The sequence below is a fragment of the Ovis canadensis genome, chromosome 20, assembly GCF_042477335.2.
Source record: "Ovis canadensis isolate MfBH-ARS-UI-01 breed Bighorn chromosome 20, ARS-UI_OviCan_v2, whole genome shotgun sequence".
Classification (NCBI taxonomy): domain Eukaryota; kingdom Metazoa; phylum Chordata; class Mammalia; order Artiodactyla; family Bovidae; genus Ovis; species Ovis canadensis.
The window spans coordinates 30717607-30731912 of NC_091264.1; the positions used below are offsets into that span (position 1 = coordinate 30717607).

At 44.3% G+C, this 14306-nt stretch overlaps 1 protein-coding gene across 11 annotated transcripts in view; it reads right to left on the reverse strand.

Annotated features, from left to right (window-relative positions):
* Window positions 1–438: 438 nt before the first annotated feature.
* The window catches only part of USP49 (ubiquitin specific peptidase 49), an 80864-nt gene continuing 66996 nt past the window's right edge, over window positions 439–14306 (reverse strand). For 8 of the 11 annotated variants that reach the window (XM_069564416.1, XM_069564423.1, XM_069564421.1 and 5 more), the window contains 5 exons: window positions 9773–11141; window positions 8295–8499; window positions 5327–5435; window positions 4578–4783; window positions 439–3591 (listed from right to left, as the gene is read on the reverse strand). In XM_069564416.1, the coding sequence (XP_069420517.1) occupies window positions 3401–3591; window positions 4578–4783; window positions 5327–5435; window positions 8295–8499; window positions 9773–11113 (2052 nt within the window). In that variant the 5' untranslated portion in view covers window positions 11114–11141 and the 3' untranslated portion in view covers window positions 439–3400. The remainder of the gene's footprint in view (window positions 3592–4577; window positions 4784–5326; window positions 5436–8294; window positions 8500–9772; window positions 11142–14306) is intronic. The other 3 variants (XM_069564427.1, XM_069564424.1, XM_069564426.1) reach the window with 1 other exon arrangement.

Consider the following 14306-nt stretch of genomic DNA (forward strand, 5'->3'; position numbering starts at 1 on the left):
ATGTCCTTTACACTATACAGACCCATTTGCCACTTGAAATGACAAGAATCCTTTCCCTTAATCTTTTCAATCCCATGCAAACCATAATTAGGTACAAGGCACCAAATTTTATGAATTGTATAAAATCAGTTCACAAAGCTTTATCAGTACGTAAAACAAACTCCCTTTCTCCCTCCCTGCCCACCCATATCCCACTCCCCCACCCCCCCCACCCCCACCCAACCAAGTTTTCATTCTGTACTACTGTCAACCTCTCACGTTTATGCTGGGACCTGGCTAGGGCTGTGCCCCACTGCCTGCCAACCCACCTCATCAGTGCTTACACTTGGATGGAAGTGTAATCATAGCCAGAGTGGAAAACTCAGAATCATTGACTCTAGAAACCTTGACATTAAAAACAAAAATAAACTCTGCTATTGAGTCCATAGGACACATTAACACTTTTATAGTTCCCAATTTTATTCATGACATTTAAGAGACATCTGGAAATTCTTTACAGTGCGTCACTGTCCCCGTCAGCCTGAGAGGGACTGGATCAAAGCAGGCAAGAGGCCTGCCATCTTGAATAAGAGCTTCAGTTCCTAGCCATTGAGGGCATTCCTAATTTTTTTGTTAACACTAGCATGAATGCTTGTCTCTGAGGCAACCACAAGTATGAGGGTCAAGCTAGATTGAGGTAAAATTTTGAGGGCCAGGTTGCATTCATCTTGGCTGGCTACAGCAGGAAGTAAACACACCAGCCAACTACAAAGGGTTCCTAGAACAGGGCTATAACTACTTGTCTGGGAGAGAAGCAGGCCCGTAAGGTTCAGTTAGGAGATCTTGGATTTGATTTGGCAGCATCTAGTCGACTTCCACCTGGTTCTTATTTTCTTCTTTACAATGTTTTGACTTAAAGTAAGATGCAACTAAGAAATTCATCTACTTCAGTATGTAAATAAATTAAAGGCAAAAGGACATTTCCCTCACAACAGCCATTGGCTTATGCATCAGGAAATTCTTTTCTTTAATAAAAATCTCCATAAATACTAACTTCTCAACAGCGTCTATTGCTGCTGCCTCTGGGTACCTGAGGTGTCTGGCTGCAGGGGCACCTTCAAGTGTGTGCAGCACTTTGAGGACTCTGATATTGGTTTCTGTTCCAACTCACTTTAAGTGATTTTATTAATTTGAAGCACTTACCCTATTAATACAAAGTCCTTAGTCTGCTTAATTCTTAACTTTTGGTATAAAACTTTTTAAAAATTAAATTTGAAGATGTTTTAATTTTCCATGAGATGTTTATTTTTCTTATTCCCCCCGGGACAGCCTGAGGGATTTAGTGGATGCTGTATAGTACTTCTCTGTTTGTCAGTTCTCTTTTTCTAGAATAATAAATATAGCATTCAGTGAAAGATGAGGCACAATTTATATTTTCCTTCCCTTTTTACTTTTTTTTTAAGTCAGTGCGCTTTTCTCTTGCCACAAAAGGTCATCACCAATCATACCAACTTAAAAATGTGGATCTAGAGACTACAGTCTTGTTATCAGAGCCTCTGGCAGCATGGGTGGCTGTGACACTTTAAAACAGTGTCCAGGTGAGGGTAAGCCCGGGCCAAGCTTGTACAAAGAAGCCTGCAGTAGAAAATATAAACCAAATAGCATAAAAAATGCCATACGCTATCGCTTCCAAATAAAAGCTAAATATTACAGAAACCTCACAGTGTTGGAAAAAGCAAGTTTAATTTAAAGTATAGTCACTCCCTTTCTTTATCACGGTGAGTCATCTTCTGTCTGATTTCCTCCAAATCTCAGTGCTGTCTGGTAGGTCCTATGGGAGAATTCATCTCAAAAGAGGTCAACAGCAAATACTATACAGATCTGCTTGGGAAATGTGGTCTTTCAACATTGCTAAAGCTACACCCCATTAGCCTCTTGTTTGCCAACTTCCCACCCCTCCCCAAACTTCCTTCACATCTACTCCCTTCAGGTGACATCTGTACTTCTACCTGAACTGAATGTTAATATGACATAGTCAAAAGATGAGCATTTTGAGTGACAGGCTGAGGTGCTGTGGCACTCCCACAGTGAGAGCGGCAGTATGCATTCACTGTTACTAGTGAGTCAAAGTGAAGGACCGAGGAGGGAAATTCAGTGGTGCCTGACAGGGCAGAGGGCTTCCATATGGGCAATTTCATGCCAGTTAGAAACCGACCCAGTTTAAAAAAGAAAGATATATCTTACTAGCACTGAAGTGATGGACAGGACACTTGTTTTTCTCTGATGGACTGAAGGTGGGTGGGTAAAGAAATAGTAGGGATTAGCAGATTTTGGAGGAAACCAGCCAGGGCTCTCAGCAATAAACTGTTCAGACATACAGGAGGAAGAGTCCTAAGCCTTCGAAAAGCCAAAGCTCCCACACCTTGTGAAAAGGAAATAAACTGCAGGTTAAGAGAAGCTGCATGCTGCACCAAGATGAGAACGGGGGACAGGCATTTCGATAAGCCCTGGACCACTGGCTCCCCCACCCCCACCCTCTTGAGTTCTGAGAAAGCCTCAGAAACCTGACCTAAAAAGACCAGTTTAAACCAAACTACGAGCTTGCCCTAGACCCGAACCAGGAGTTTGCTACAGAACTGAGTATCCAGGAGTGAACTCAGGCTCAGCATGCCACAAAGAGCATGCCATGTACCAGTTTCTTGCTTCCCCATGTGAACTGCTCCTTCTTTAGAATGAAGGGATGTTCGTGCCATCTCAGAAGATGTGGAATGATTAAATGACAGCAGCAGCCAGGTAGAATATGACATGAAAAACCTCCCATTTTTCATGAAGAAATTTGCTCCATGCACCTCCTTCCATTCTTCAACTGCTATCTCCTAAAAAAGGAAGTCTCTAAATTTTCAACCCTTGAGGACTACTTCCTCTGTAGGAAAAAGTCCTGACTTCACCTCCCGCCTTGGAACCAATCCTGTCCAGCAAGCTGCCAGCCCAGGGCCCCTCCTTGCTCTGCAGTGCTCTGCCGAAGGCTGCTCACGTCAGGAGGCTCTTCCGGTGCTGCAAGGGGTCGCGATTAGCAGGGGAATCACATAATAGGAAGAAAACACAGCTGGATATGACCAACTCACTCCCTCTTTCCTCCACCCAAATCCCTCTATATTCAGAAGCAACTGTTGAAAGAGTCTTCATAGAAGTTACTCCTTTTGATTTGCTTTACCAAAGGAGGGAATTTTCTAAACCCATTTAAAAGAAAGTGACTACAGATTTTGTGATAGATACTAGTCACCCAGCACCTTCTGCTCTAGACCCAGTGAGGCAAACCTAGTAATCTGTTCCTGTAGTAAACCTTATTTCCTGTAAGAGGAAAGATGTACCAATACCAAGAGTTTAAAAGCAAGTCAGTCCTTGATAATGTGCTTCCCATTCAGGGGAAGGTCCGTGGTCTGCCCTCATCGTTGTTGCTGGAATGCACCTGAGTTTGGAGTTGGGTTGCTGAGATTCTTGCATTGCCCTGAACTGTTCTTTGAGTGTAAAAAAGGATGTAGGCTTGAGTTTTGCACACTTCCTCGACACTGCATACATTCAGCTTTGAGTCATTGCAGTGGACCCAAAAACCTAGGAAACCAAATGAAAGAAAGAGAGAATATGACTACCCAACTTAAATTTCAATCAGCAGGCAAACGAGGAGATGAAAAAAGGGACAGAGAAGTTCTGAATAGATCCAACCTTTGATTGGTGGTGGTGGAGGAAGAGATAAGTAAATGAAACCATTGGTTTTAGCCCCACAAGCCCCACCACAATACTGCTTACAGTACTGACTAATTTTTGTCCTCATTTCATTCAGGCTTTTTCACTGCCCATTAGGGACTTCTACGAAGACAGACTGGGGGCTAAGAGATGTGAAAAAAATGGGGAGGAGAGGGGAAATGTACATAGATAAAGGTATGGAAGGAAAGGAAAACTTAGAAGGAATAAAGTTATTTTTCACAGCTCACTCTGGTAGCCACCCCAAGGGCTGAGGGGTTCAAGATGGGTAAACTATTAAAAACACATCCACAACCCACCTGCCTTAGCACAGTAGCTGGGAGGCTCTGCTCTGGGGGACAAGGACTGAAAGAAAGCTCCTTGGGAAGGGCCCTTGGATCCTCACACCTCCCATGTTAAGGGAGGTGATCAGGACATAGTATTGTAAGTGCTCAGAAAGTGTCCTCAGCTTTACTATGGGCTGATGCTAGTGAGACTCATATAGTATGAATATGACCACGACATAGCTAGGTCATACTGTTTATGCAAAACCAAGAAGGAAAGAGGTCTGCAGCAGAAGTATTAACAACAGCTATAACCTCTAGCATTAACTGACCATTATGTGCTAGGCACCACGCTCAGCACTTTTACATGTTAGTTCCTGTCAATTCTTAGAAGAGTTATATGTTGTCACTTAGTGATATATTCAAAATTTGAATCCATCTTTCATAATTCTTTCCACTGGATTTCAATGTATGTAATATCCCCCTACAGATTAAATAAAAAGGAGAGGAATGAAATGTGGACAAACCAACCCTTTTTGGTGTCCCCCACCCCACAGAGTAAAGCGCACGCACCTCCCTCTGTGTTGTAGCAATAGGCTGTGTAGTGTCCTGAGCCAAACCCTTTCCCGTGATGCATGACCACTGCGGAGAGATCATAGGCAAAGGTCTCTTTGTCAAGAGAGGAGAGCATGTCCCTGCAGCAGTAAGGTTCCATGGTTAATACCTGGTCAAAGACGACATGGACCCCAATCTTCTCTCGGTGATTACGGCCAGACCACCTGTAACATGGATATGAACTTCTTACCAGTAAGAAATGGCATGTGTGATCATAGGCAGAGGTAGGTAAAATAGAAGTGGAGAAAACTTAACCTGGATTTGGTTTTCACAGCAAGGTAGGAGTACTCAGTGTTCACATATATTTCCTGTGAACATTCAGATGTTCTCTGAAACTAGAAATCCCTAAACAAGCAATCCAGGCAATACTCTTTATAGTTTACTTCCTACCCTTCTTTTCACAGATTATCTCATACTTTATTCTGAAGATGGCTCTATATAAGCCCAAGTGAGGCTATTAAATCTTCAAGCACAGACACCCACTGCAGCCTAGCTGATTTAATAGGGCTGTGAGGGCAGAAGCCCCGTCCTGACCCCCAACATCCACTTGCCTCACTGGGCAGGAACCATATACTCCATGGAAAGCCTAAGGACTCCAGGAAGCAGGCTTCTCCCCGCAACACCAAAGACATCTGCCCTCACCAAAGCCTTTGAAGTAGCTATTGCCACAGCTCACAGACACCTGGGATGCCCCAGAGCAAGCTCACCTGAATCTTTTAAGGTGCAGCCGGAGGACCTGAGGTAGTCTGTAGATCATTAACTGCTTTCTAGCTTCACTCAGAACAAGGGGTTTTGGATTGGATTTTCGTCGTTTGCCTAGATGGTTTGGGAAGGTATAAGACATGGATCGTGAGGAGACTCATTCTTTCCGAGCCATGCAGAGACAGTGACTTGCCACCCAATATGCATTCTCCTAGTGTCTCAGTACTTCAACCTCAGTTTTATTTGGGGAGCAATGTGATCCTCTCTAAGGCTGCATTTCCCAGCCTCACATGCCCACGTGGTATGGCCACGGAAGTTCTGGCTGAGATGAGAGAAATGACTGTGTGGCTCTCGGGGGATGGCTGCTTAAAGAAGGCTGATGCAGTTGTAAGGTGCATCCTTTGTCCTTCCCACCACTTGAAAGGAATCTCAGTTTCCTTTCCTGTGAAATGGGGGATAATGCATGTATCTCAGGTTTAGGGAAAAGGTAAGAGGACACAGGGGGTTTCCCAGGTGGTTCAGTGCTAAACAATCTGCCTGCCAAGGCAGGAGATGCAGGTTCGATCCCTGGGTTGGAAAGATACCCTGGAAGAAGACATGGCAGCCCACTCCAGTACTTCTGCCTGGGAAATCCCATGGACAGAGGAGCCTGGTGGGCTACAGTCCATGGGGTCGCAAAGAGTCAGATACGACTTAGTGTTTGAGCATGCATGCATGCAAGAGGCACAGGATTACCAAAGGACAGTGTATTTAAAGAGATTTTTTCTCCCATGTGACTTGCTTGTGGCCTATACAAATATTTAGAAAAGAAACTTCACTGGTTTTGTATTTTTATGTCATACTTATTTTCTGAAACATGTTTCTTGGTAACAGCACTGCTAGACATGCAGAACAAGGCTGGCCATTGGCTACATACACCCCATTCAAAACAAAACCAATGCTCAGGACTCCAATTTTGTTTCTAAAGATACTGAATTGTGGGTGAAATGCATTTCTAAATTACAGCAAGGAAAACAGAAATGAAGTTCTCTTAATTTCCATCAGAAGCCTTCTCTATAACCATTTACTGATGACTGCTCTGTTATATTAATTCAGTCAGTGAATGGACGGGAATATAAAATTCATGGTCCACTGTGGTGTCTGCTAATTGTCTCTGAGCTGTTGATATCATGGTCTCAGTGTCTGAGGAGCCTGGCATCTGATTCGAAGTCCTGTCTGTACCGCTTGTGAAAAGTAGCAAATCACAGGCAGATGACGTATCATGGAGCTTTCTCTGACAATAGGTTGTGGAGCTGTTGCTTCTCATGATAGATTGCAGCAACTAGATTGCAGCTTTTACTAGGGCTGGCAGTCATGGTATGTGAGGGCATGAGCAGAAAGAGAATTCAAAGAGGGGCCTGGCCTTATTTTACATTCCTGTTCACCAGCAGATTTTTGAATATTACTGCAGCTCTCTGCCTGGGAATCCTGGCAGTGACTGCTGCTCTCAGCAGAGGGAGTATGTGAGCTAAAATGAAGACAATATAGAATCTGGCTTTGTTTCTCTCAAATGAAATTCACGAAGAAAAATCACTGATTCAGTTAAGACTGATCAGTTCTGTCTCCCATTTGATTAAGCTGGCTATACAAAGAGGTGAAAGACTGATAGTTTTGAAACTTTCACAAGCAACAGATCGGTGCATCTCATCCCTTCACTATAGCTTTCCTTCCTTGCTATTTGAACCTGTCTACAGAGATACTGATAAATGGGCACATCTGACAACCAGAAAAAACAATCCTTTCTTGCAAAAATAAATAAAAGTGTTTCTTGCCTAATCTATCAGGTCCGAGAATGATAGACTTAAGGCTGTTAACATCTTTCTGTTTCCTACAAGTATAAAACTTCATGACTCACTATTTTAAAAAGGAAAAAAATTACATACTGTCCTAATAAGACAATTTAAATCACTGCCTTTATATATCTCTATGTAACAGGATAGATGAGTTTATGCTTAACCAAGTACAGGATTTCACATTTTGTTTTAAAATGGCATCAGAAGTGTGACTTTTGATTTTTGACTTGATTCTTCAGAGAGAACAGGTTTCCCACAATTCACTACTTTAAAAGCCATATGCAAAAATATTAAAGGGCTACCATAAAATTGTTATTCCCAAACCAAAATTTATAGTGTGAACTATAATATGGCTGCACATTGTTCTCAGATCTCTGCACAATCCATTCATCTTAGTTTCCAAATCTCTATATGCCAAAACCCCCAAACATCAGTTTCAAAGTATTTGCTCTGCATTTCCGGTGTACATGCTGGGTTAGCAAAAGCATTGTTAATGTGGCAAGACACAGGGTTGGGGGATGCATAAGGTGCTCTCAGAACCATATGGAAAAAATTCCACTTTACAATTAAAGCCATGATAGAGAAATACTTCCTCTGACCCTTCTGAGATGTGAACTTTTCAGGGATGAGAAAATAATGATGAAGCTGCCATGGAGCAATGTACCATATGACTTCCTCTCTTGGTCTCAATGTACCCTTAGCATCACTTCTGACAGACTTGAATTCAGGATAAAAGCACACTTTTCTGATACATAGCCCTCAAACAGGCTATGCCACCTGTATTTAGACTAAATTAGAACTGTCAAACTCTATTCATGAATTTAAGCAAGACCCCCATAACCTATGAAGCTAAATACATTCTTGGAGTCCCCATTTCAAGGTCCATACTTTCAAATGCCTTCCAAGATAACAACTAACTTCAATCACAGCAGGAGTCCAAGGAGATCCAACTCCTAGGTTTGGTTTTATTTTTTTTAATATATAATGTCCATATGCTTTTTCTCAGGAAAATAGGAGGAAAAACATCCTTAAAAGATGCTTTAGAACCACTCAATATTACAGTGTTATTTTTGACTAAAAGGGCAATTGAAATACCTTAAATTGATATTCTAGTTACCCACACCTTCCCCCCAGGACTCACTGTTACACTGGTCACAAGCGTAGATTCTGCCTTCCAGGGCCTCTGTCTCTGTGAACTTGGCCAGCATCTCAGTGAGCAGGCACTCTGTCTGATTCAAAGGGACAAACCCCTTTTCTATGCAGTGATAGCGTTCAGGGAACTCCAGGGACAGATCCCAAAAGGGCTCAATGGTATTGGATTTGTAATTGCATGATACACAAGTGACCTAGGATGAAAAGATTAGTTTATAGGTTATGTAACTTCCATGCTTCCCACATTCATTTTTGCTAGCACATAACAACCAAAACTAAGTGTACAGCTTTCAAACAATATTTCATATTTAAATGATAAACATAACTTTTAAGAGAATTAGAGCATATTGCTTCTGGTATGTATCTCTGTGATGCTAGCTGGAACTGGAAAACCACACAGCACAGACAGTATTACCGACCCCCCTTTCTCTCTTCTCTCCCATTCAGAGCCTCAGTATAACAGACAGAAGTTATCACGGAGTCATCAAGGCATCCGTCTGAGATGGAGAATTTGCAGATTCCTGTCTGCTTCTCTCATCCTCATACTCTATCCTCCTCTAGACTCCACTCCTTCCATCCAACCCAGCTTTCCTCTTTTTGCTTTTGTTTCTAGCAGCATCCCTACACTGATGCCTGTGCTCCAAGACCCTCGAAGTACCTTGTGATTTGCCCTCCTCCCGGACTATAACCTTCCTAGGTGCACCTTTCTTCCTACAGACTCCCAGGGAGGTTGAGGAAGTGCTGAGAAATACTCCCTTTTCACAAGCTGAAATACAAAAGCTGAAATAAACTTTTCTTCCCGTTCTATTCATCCTTCTTTTAAAATTCTAACTATCTCAGTAGCATAGTGCACAGGTTTTACCTGAATCTCTCAAGTTGCCCACTTTTTAAACTCTATCAATTCTTTCTGCATGTTCTCACAAAGCCTTACCTGTGTCTTCCCTCATATCCTTACATGGCTAAGGAAACGAAAAGGACTGGGGAACCGGAGGGAGGGTTGCTTAGGCCTTTGGCATCTTCCTAGCCACCTCCCTCCCTTGTAATTTGAAGGAAGGCTTTAGAAGGAATGATGCTCTTTCAAACAACCATGGAACCAAGGTTATAGGCAAACTCTTCAATTTCCTAAAGCTGATCAAATGGGATGGGATGCCAGCAAGGGGTACTTAACTGTAACGAGAATATTACATTACTGTATCATCATTATAGATTAAAAGACATTTCCTGAAAGTGAAGTGATTTGGCAAGTTAAACTAAAAATGTGCCTGGAAAACAGGAGGCAGATTCACCAACGAAGCCCTCACATAGTACTGTGAAAGGCACCGCGGCCGCCCTCCACTGTGCATAGTTACAGCAAACGTATCCTCATTAGGCCAACAACTTGGGGAAGGCACTCACGGGAAGCCTACTACTACACCAGCCCGGCTCCAGCGTGGTGGGCAGTCAGGGCTGCGCCGAGCACACACCTACCTGGCTAAGTAGCTGCCCATGAAATATGGTGTTCACCACCTTTAAGACCTGTTTGGTGAGCTTCCTCTGGGAGAAGGGGATGAGGATCCGGCGTGTCGTGCCTTCGGACTCGAGTTCCTGCTGCACTTTGTGCAAAAGCTCGCAGAGAAACTCCTGCGCGTCCTGCTGGTCGTAGCCGCGGAAGGCGGGGATCAGGCTCCACACCGAGTGAAGCATGGCGAAGGGCGACACCAGGGCCCACTTCCCCGACCACATGACGCGGAAGAGGGTGTGCAGTTCGTGGCAGAGGGAGATGTGCTTCGAGCTGGGCTCCTTGTTCTGAATGAGCTCTAGCCTCCTGCTAAGGGAGGTCCCACCGTTCAAGCAGAGGCCCTCGCGCTCGCAGGCCTCGGCCCCGTCACTCCGGGGCGACGACAGCTCTGTGGCGGAGCTGCTGGCTGGCCTGCCTGAGAGCGGGGCCTTGCCGTTGGCGGCCCTGGGGAACAGCTGCTCCGTCTTGGACGGGTCGAGGTTCAGAAAGCACTCGCGGAACTTGCGCAGGTGGCTGAGCACCTGCAGGATGGAGTTCATGTAGCAGGTATTGCCCAGGTTGCGCAGGCCCGTGACGCCAGGCGCCATGGCGGGCGCGCGGCGCGGCGCAGGGCGGGGCCCGGCGGGCGCGCGCGCGGCGGGCACGCGCGGCGGCGCGGTGCGGGGCGCGTGCAGCAGCAGGCGCGCGCTTTTGCGCGGAGGGGCGCTGGCCAGCTCCTCCAGCAGCCGTCGCTTCACCTCGCGCCGCCGCTGCCGCGCCGCCTCCTTCTTGCGCTCCAGCGCCTCTTCCCGCCGCCGCTGCTCCAGCTTGGCCTGGCCCCGCGAGGTCTTCTCGAACCAGAGCCGCAGCGTCCTGGCCAGCAGGCGCTGGCGCCGGTACCACAGAGCCGTGAGCATCTGCGGCTGTCCCTGAGGAGCGCGCTGAGGCGGGACGGCGTCCTCGCCCGCAGCCATGGACCGCAGCGTCCGCCCGCGCCTCAGCGGCGGGTCCTGCGTCTGGCCCCTGACCGCCAGGAGGGAGCTTCTCAGCAGCTTCAGGTCCCCCTCCGGGTTGTCGTTAAGCACGTAGTCCTTGCACAGGTAGCAGAACACGTAGAGATCCCGGACCTCCATGGCTAGGGGGTGTCTGGTCTCTTCGAAGTGTTTGAGTGCGTGATCTTCGATGTAGCGGCCGCAGGCCACGTGCGAGCACTTGAGACAAGCCCACACCGACTCGGTGGTGGCGCACTCCCGGCAGTACCACTTCTGCGGGTTCAGGATGGAGTGGTCCTGGGCGAGCCGCAACCGCCCTACATGTTTGCATCTATCCATGTCTTAGGGAAGGCTCCACTCTTTCAACCTGGCACGATAAGGGTCCCCAAAGAGAGAGAGAGAGAGAGAGAGAAACTTTCAGCAAAATATTTTTCTAGAAAAAGGCTTGCAACCGGCATTTTCCACTCAGTATTCTTTAGTTTTCAATTCAAAATTGGTTCCTTTGGAAGGAATTTTTATAAAAGGAAAAAGCAATTTCGGCATAGACCGGGAATTACAGAAAGACAATTCCTTAAAAAAAAAGGAAGAATCATAAAATACTAAACGACAGACCTTACCACTAATGTGTAACTTTACATTTTCTAAGGCTGTTTTCGTTCTTGAGTATCAGCTAATTTTTACGTAAGGCTGATTTAGAAATGTCATTACCCTCATTTCACGTTGCACTCAACTGGCCACTAGGGGAAAGAAGCCCGTATTCTGAGCCATCTCTGAATTGATGATGTCCTGGAAATGAAAGCCTCTCTGACTCATGGTGACAAGATGCTGGCTGTATGCAAAAAGGGACAGGGCAGAGGAAAGGCGGAGACCGAGAGAGCTCACAAACCAGTGACACCGGGACCTCATCACAAACCAGGAGAGATGAAGACACTCAAATACAAAGGCAATCTTAGGTCAATTTCACTGTATTTCAAAGTAGAGATAACAAAATATGGTTAAAAAAAGAGCGCGAGAGAAATGGTAAGAAGGAGAAAGTCCTTTGTAGTACAAAGTAATTTTATTTTGTGTCCAAAGATCCTAGCTAAGTAGGTAGACTGAGCCTCAATCTAACATTTTATTTGTTTTCTGTGGTCTACAAGTTTGTGCCTCATTTCATATGCTGAAATCTTAAACCCCCTCCTCCCCCAGGTGATGGTATTAGGAGGTGAGGTCTTTGGAAGATGCTTAAGTCATGAACGGGTTGACCCTCATGGGATGAGCCTTCAGGAATGGGATTAGTGCTTCTAAAAAGAGCTCCCTCACCCCTTCCTCCATGTGAGAACACAAGTGAAAAGCCAGCCACATGTCTGTGAACCAATGTCTTTGCCAGATATGGAATCTGGTGCCATGATCTTGGACTTCCCAGCCTCCAGAACTGTTATGTATAAGCCACCCAGTCTATGGCATTTTTGTTACAGTAACTCTGAGGGACTAAGCCAAAGTGTCTGTAAAGAACATTTACATCTTGTAAAAAGGATGGGAAAACATTTACCTTCCTTACTGGAAGAATAAGTAACTACAGAACTAGACAAATCTGACTTGGTGATATAGTGGCTACTGGTTATTACAGTATTTAATCAAACTATGAGACCAAAAAAAAAAAGCAAACCTTCCAGATAATGTATGCAAAAATGCTTTTTATTTTTAAAACAGCGGTAACTCACTAAGCTTTTTTTTTTTTGGTCTTTCTAACATTGCTTCTTCAATATTGTTCATCAGAGAAGCCTAATAAGCAATTTCTTCAAGGGAAAGAGGCTATTTTAAAAGAAAACCTTTTATTCTTTGGAAAGCTGACCTGCCAACAATACCAGTATTTAAATTCCCTAAAGGGAGTTCCTCTTATAAAGTGGACTTCTTTCACCTCATTTCTTGTCTGCTCTCATTTCTGGGAGCAAGTACAGTTCTATCATGATGGGGTCACCCAAGAGAAGTTCTAAATCCAAAGTACTCTAAGTAGTTCCTTCAGTTGGTTTTCCTTTCTGGCTTGGCCCTATTGCTAAAACTCACAAATATATCATAGGACCAACCAGAGACCCTTCTCATTTTTAAACTGCCCATTCCAGCCCATTCCTATATAAGAAATCCTTAAATCATCATACAAAGGAAACTCTAGATTCAGTTCAGTTCAGTTCAGTCGCTCAGTCGTGTCCGACTCTTTGCAACTCCATGAATCGCAGCACGCCAGGCCACCCTGTCCATCACCAACTCCCGGAGTTCACTCAGATTCACGTCCATCAAGTCAGTGATGCCATCCAGCCATCTCATCCTCTGTCGTCCCCTTCTCCTCCTGCCCCCAATCCTTCCCAGCATCAGAGTCTTTTCAAATGAGTCAACACTTCGCATGAGGTGGCCAAAGTACTGGAGTTTCAGCTTTAGCATCATTCCTTCCAAAGAAATCCCAGGGCTGATCTCCTTCAGAATGGATTGGTTTATCTTCCATCAAATCAGATCATCCTTTGAGTACTATCAGGATTTAGTTTCTACTATATCATTTTTCTAACTATTGACTTGTTGCTAAGTGCCCTTTAAGTCGTGTCTGTGGATGTATTTATCCATATAACTAAATATAACCTCCTTCAGAGAGGAGATCAAGTGTTATATTTCTTTTTTTCTTTAACCTTTATAATTTCAAGACTTGTGGGTGTGCTCATTTCTTTAGTGGTCAAAGGTAGTCTGTCAGAATTACTTCTCCACATAGCCCAGAATAGTGCTGAAATAACCATTTCTGTTTACTTTTTGTAGGGCATAGTCAAATTAAAAGACATATTAGAAAGGTAAGATGGTCAATAAATGAATTTTCTTTTTTCTCCTTATTACCAATCAAGAGTTTAAGTTGTATACACATGATGCTTACAACCAATTACTGGGGACACAAAGTAATAAAAGAATGAAAAGGGGAAGTCAAAAGATTGGTAATTCCCAAGTTTGTCATTAACTTGGTATTTTTCAAAACGTAGTCGCTGAACCATCTACCAGCAACAAAATTCCTTAGGATACTTGTCATATGTACAGATTTCTGGTGATGACCCCAAACTTGATGGTTTGGGGGAGGGGTCTAAAATCTCCATTTTTCACAAGCTCTACAGGAGATTCATTTTTACATTAAAGCCTTAGAATGTAATCCAGGAAATTATATAGGGATGAAGAACACCTCATATAAATCAAAGAATTTTATTTCCCAAGATCTTTCACTTAGACAAATGTCGTCCAACAGAACTTTCTGGGATGATGGAAACATTCTTTATCTGCATCGCCCAATACTGCACGACTGCCACATGTGTCTCCTGAGCACCTGAAATGTGGCCAGTGAGACGGAGGGGCTTACTGTTAATTAATTTTAATTTAAATGGCCACATGCGGCTGGTGGCTGCAGTATTAGATAGCAAAGATTTAAATACGCCAGGACATACTATCTTTAGCTCACTTGGCTTTTCTGTTTTCTCCCTCCAGAACATTCAGTACTCACTGAATCATGTCTGAATAGCCTCTTCTT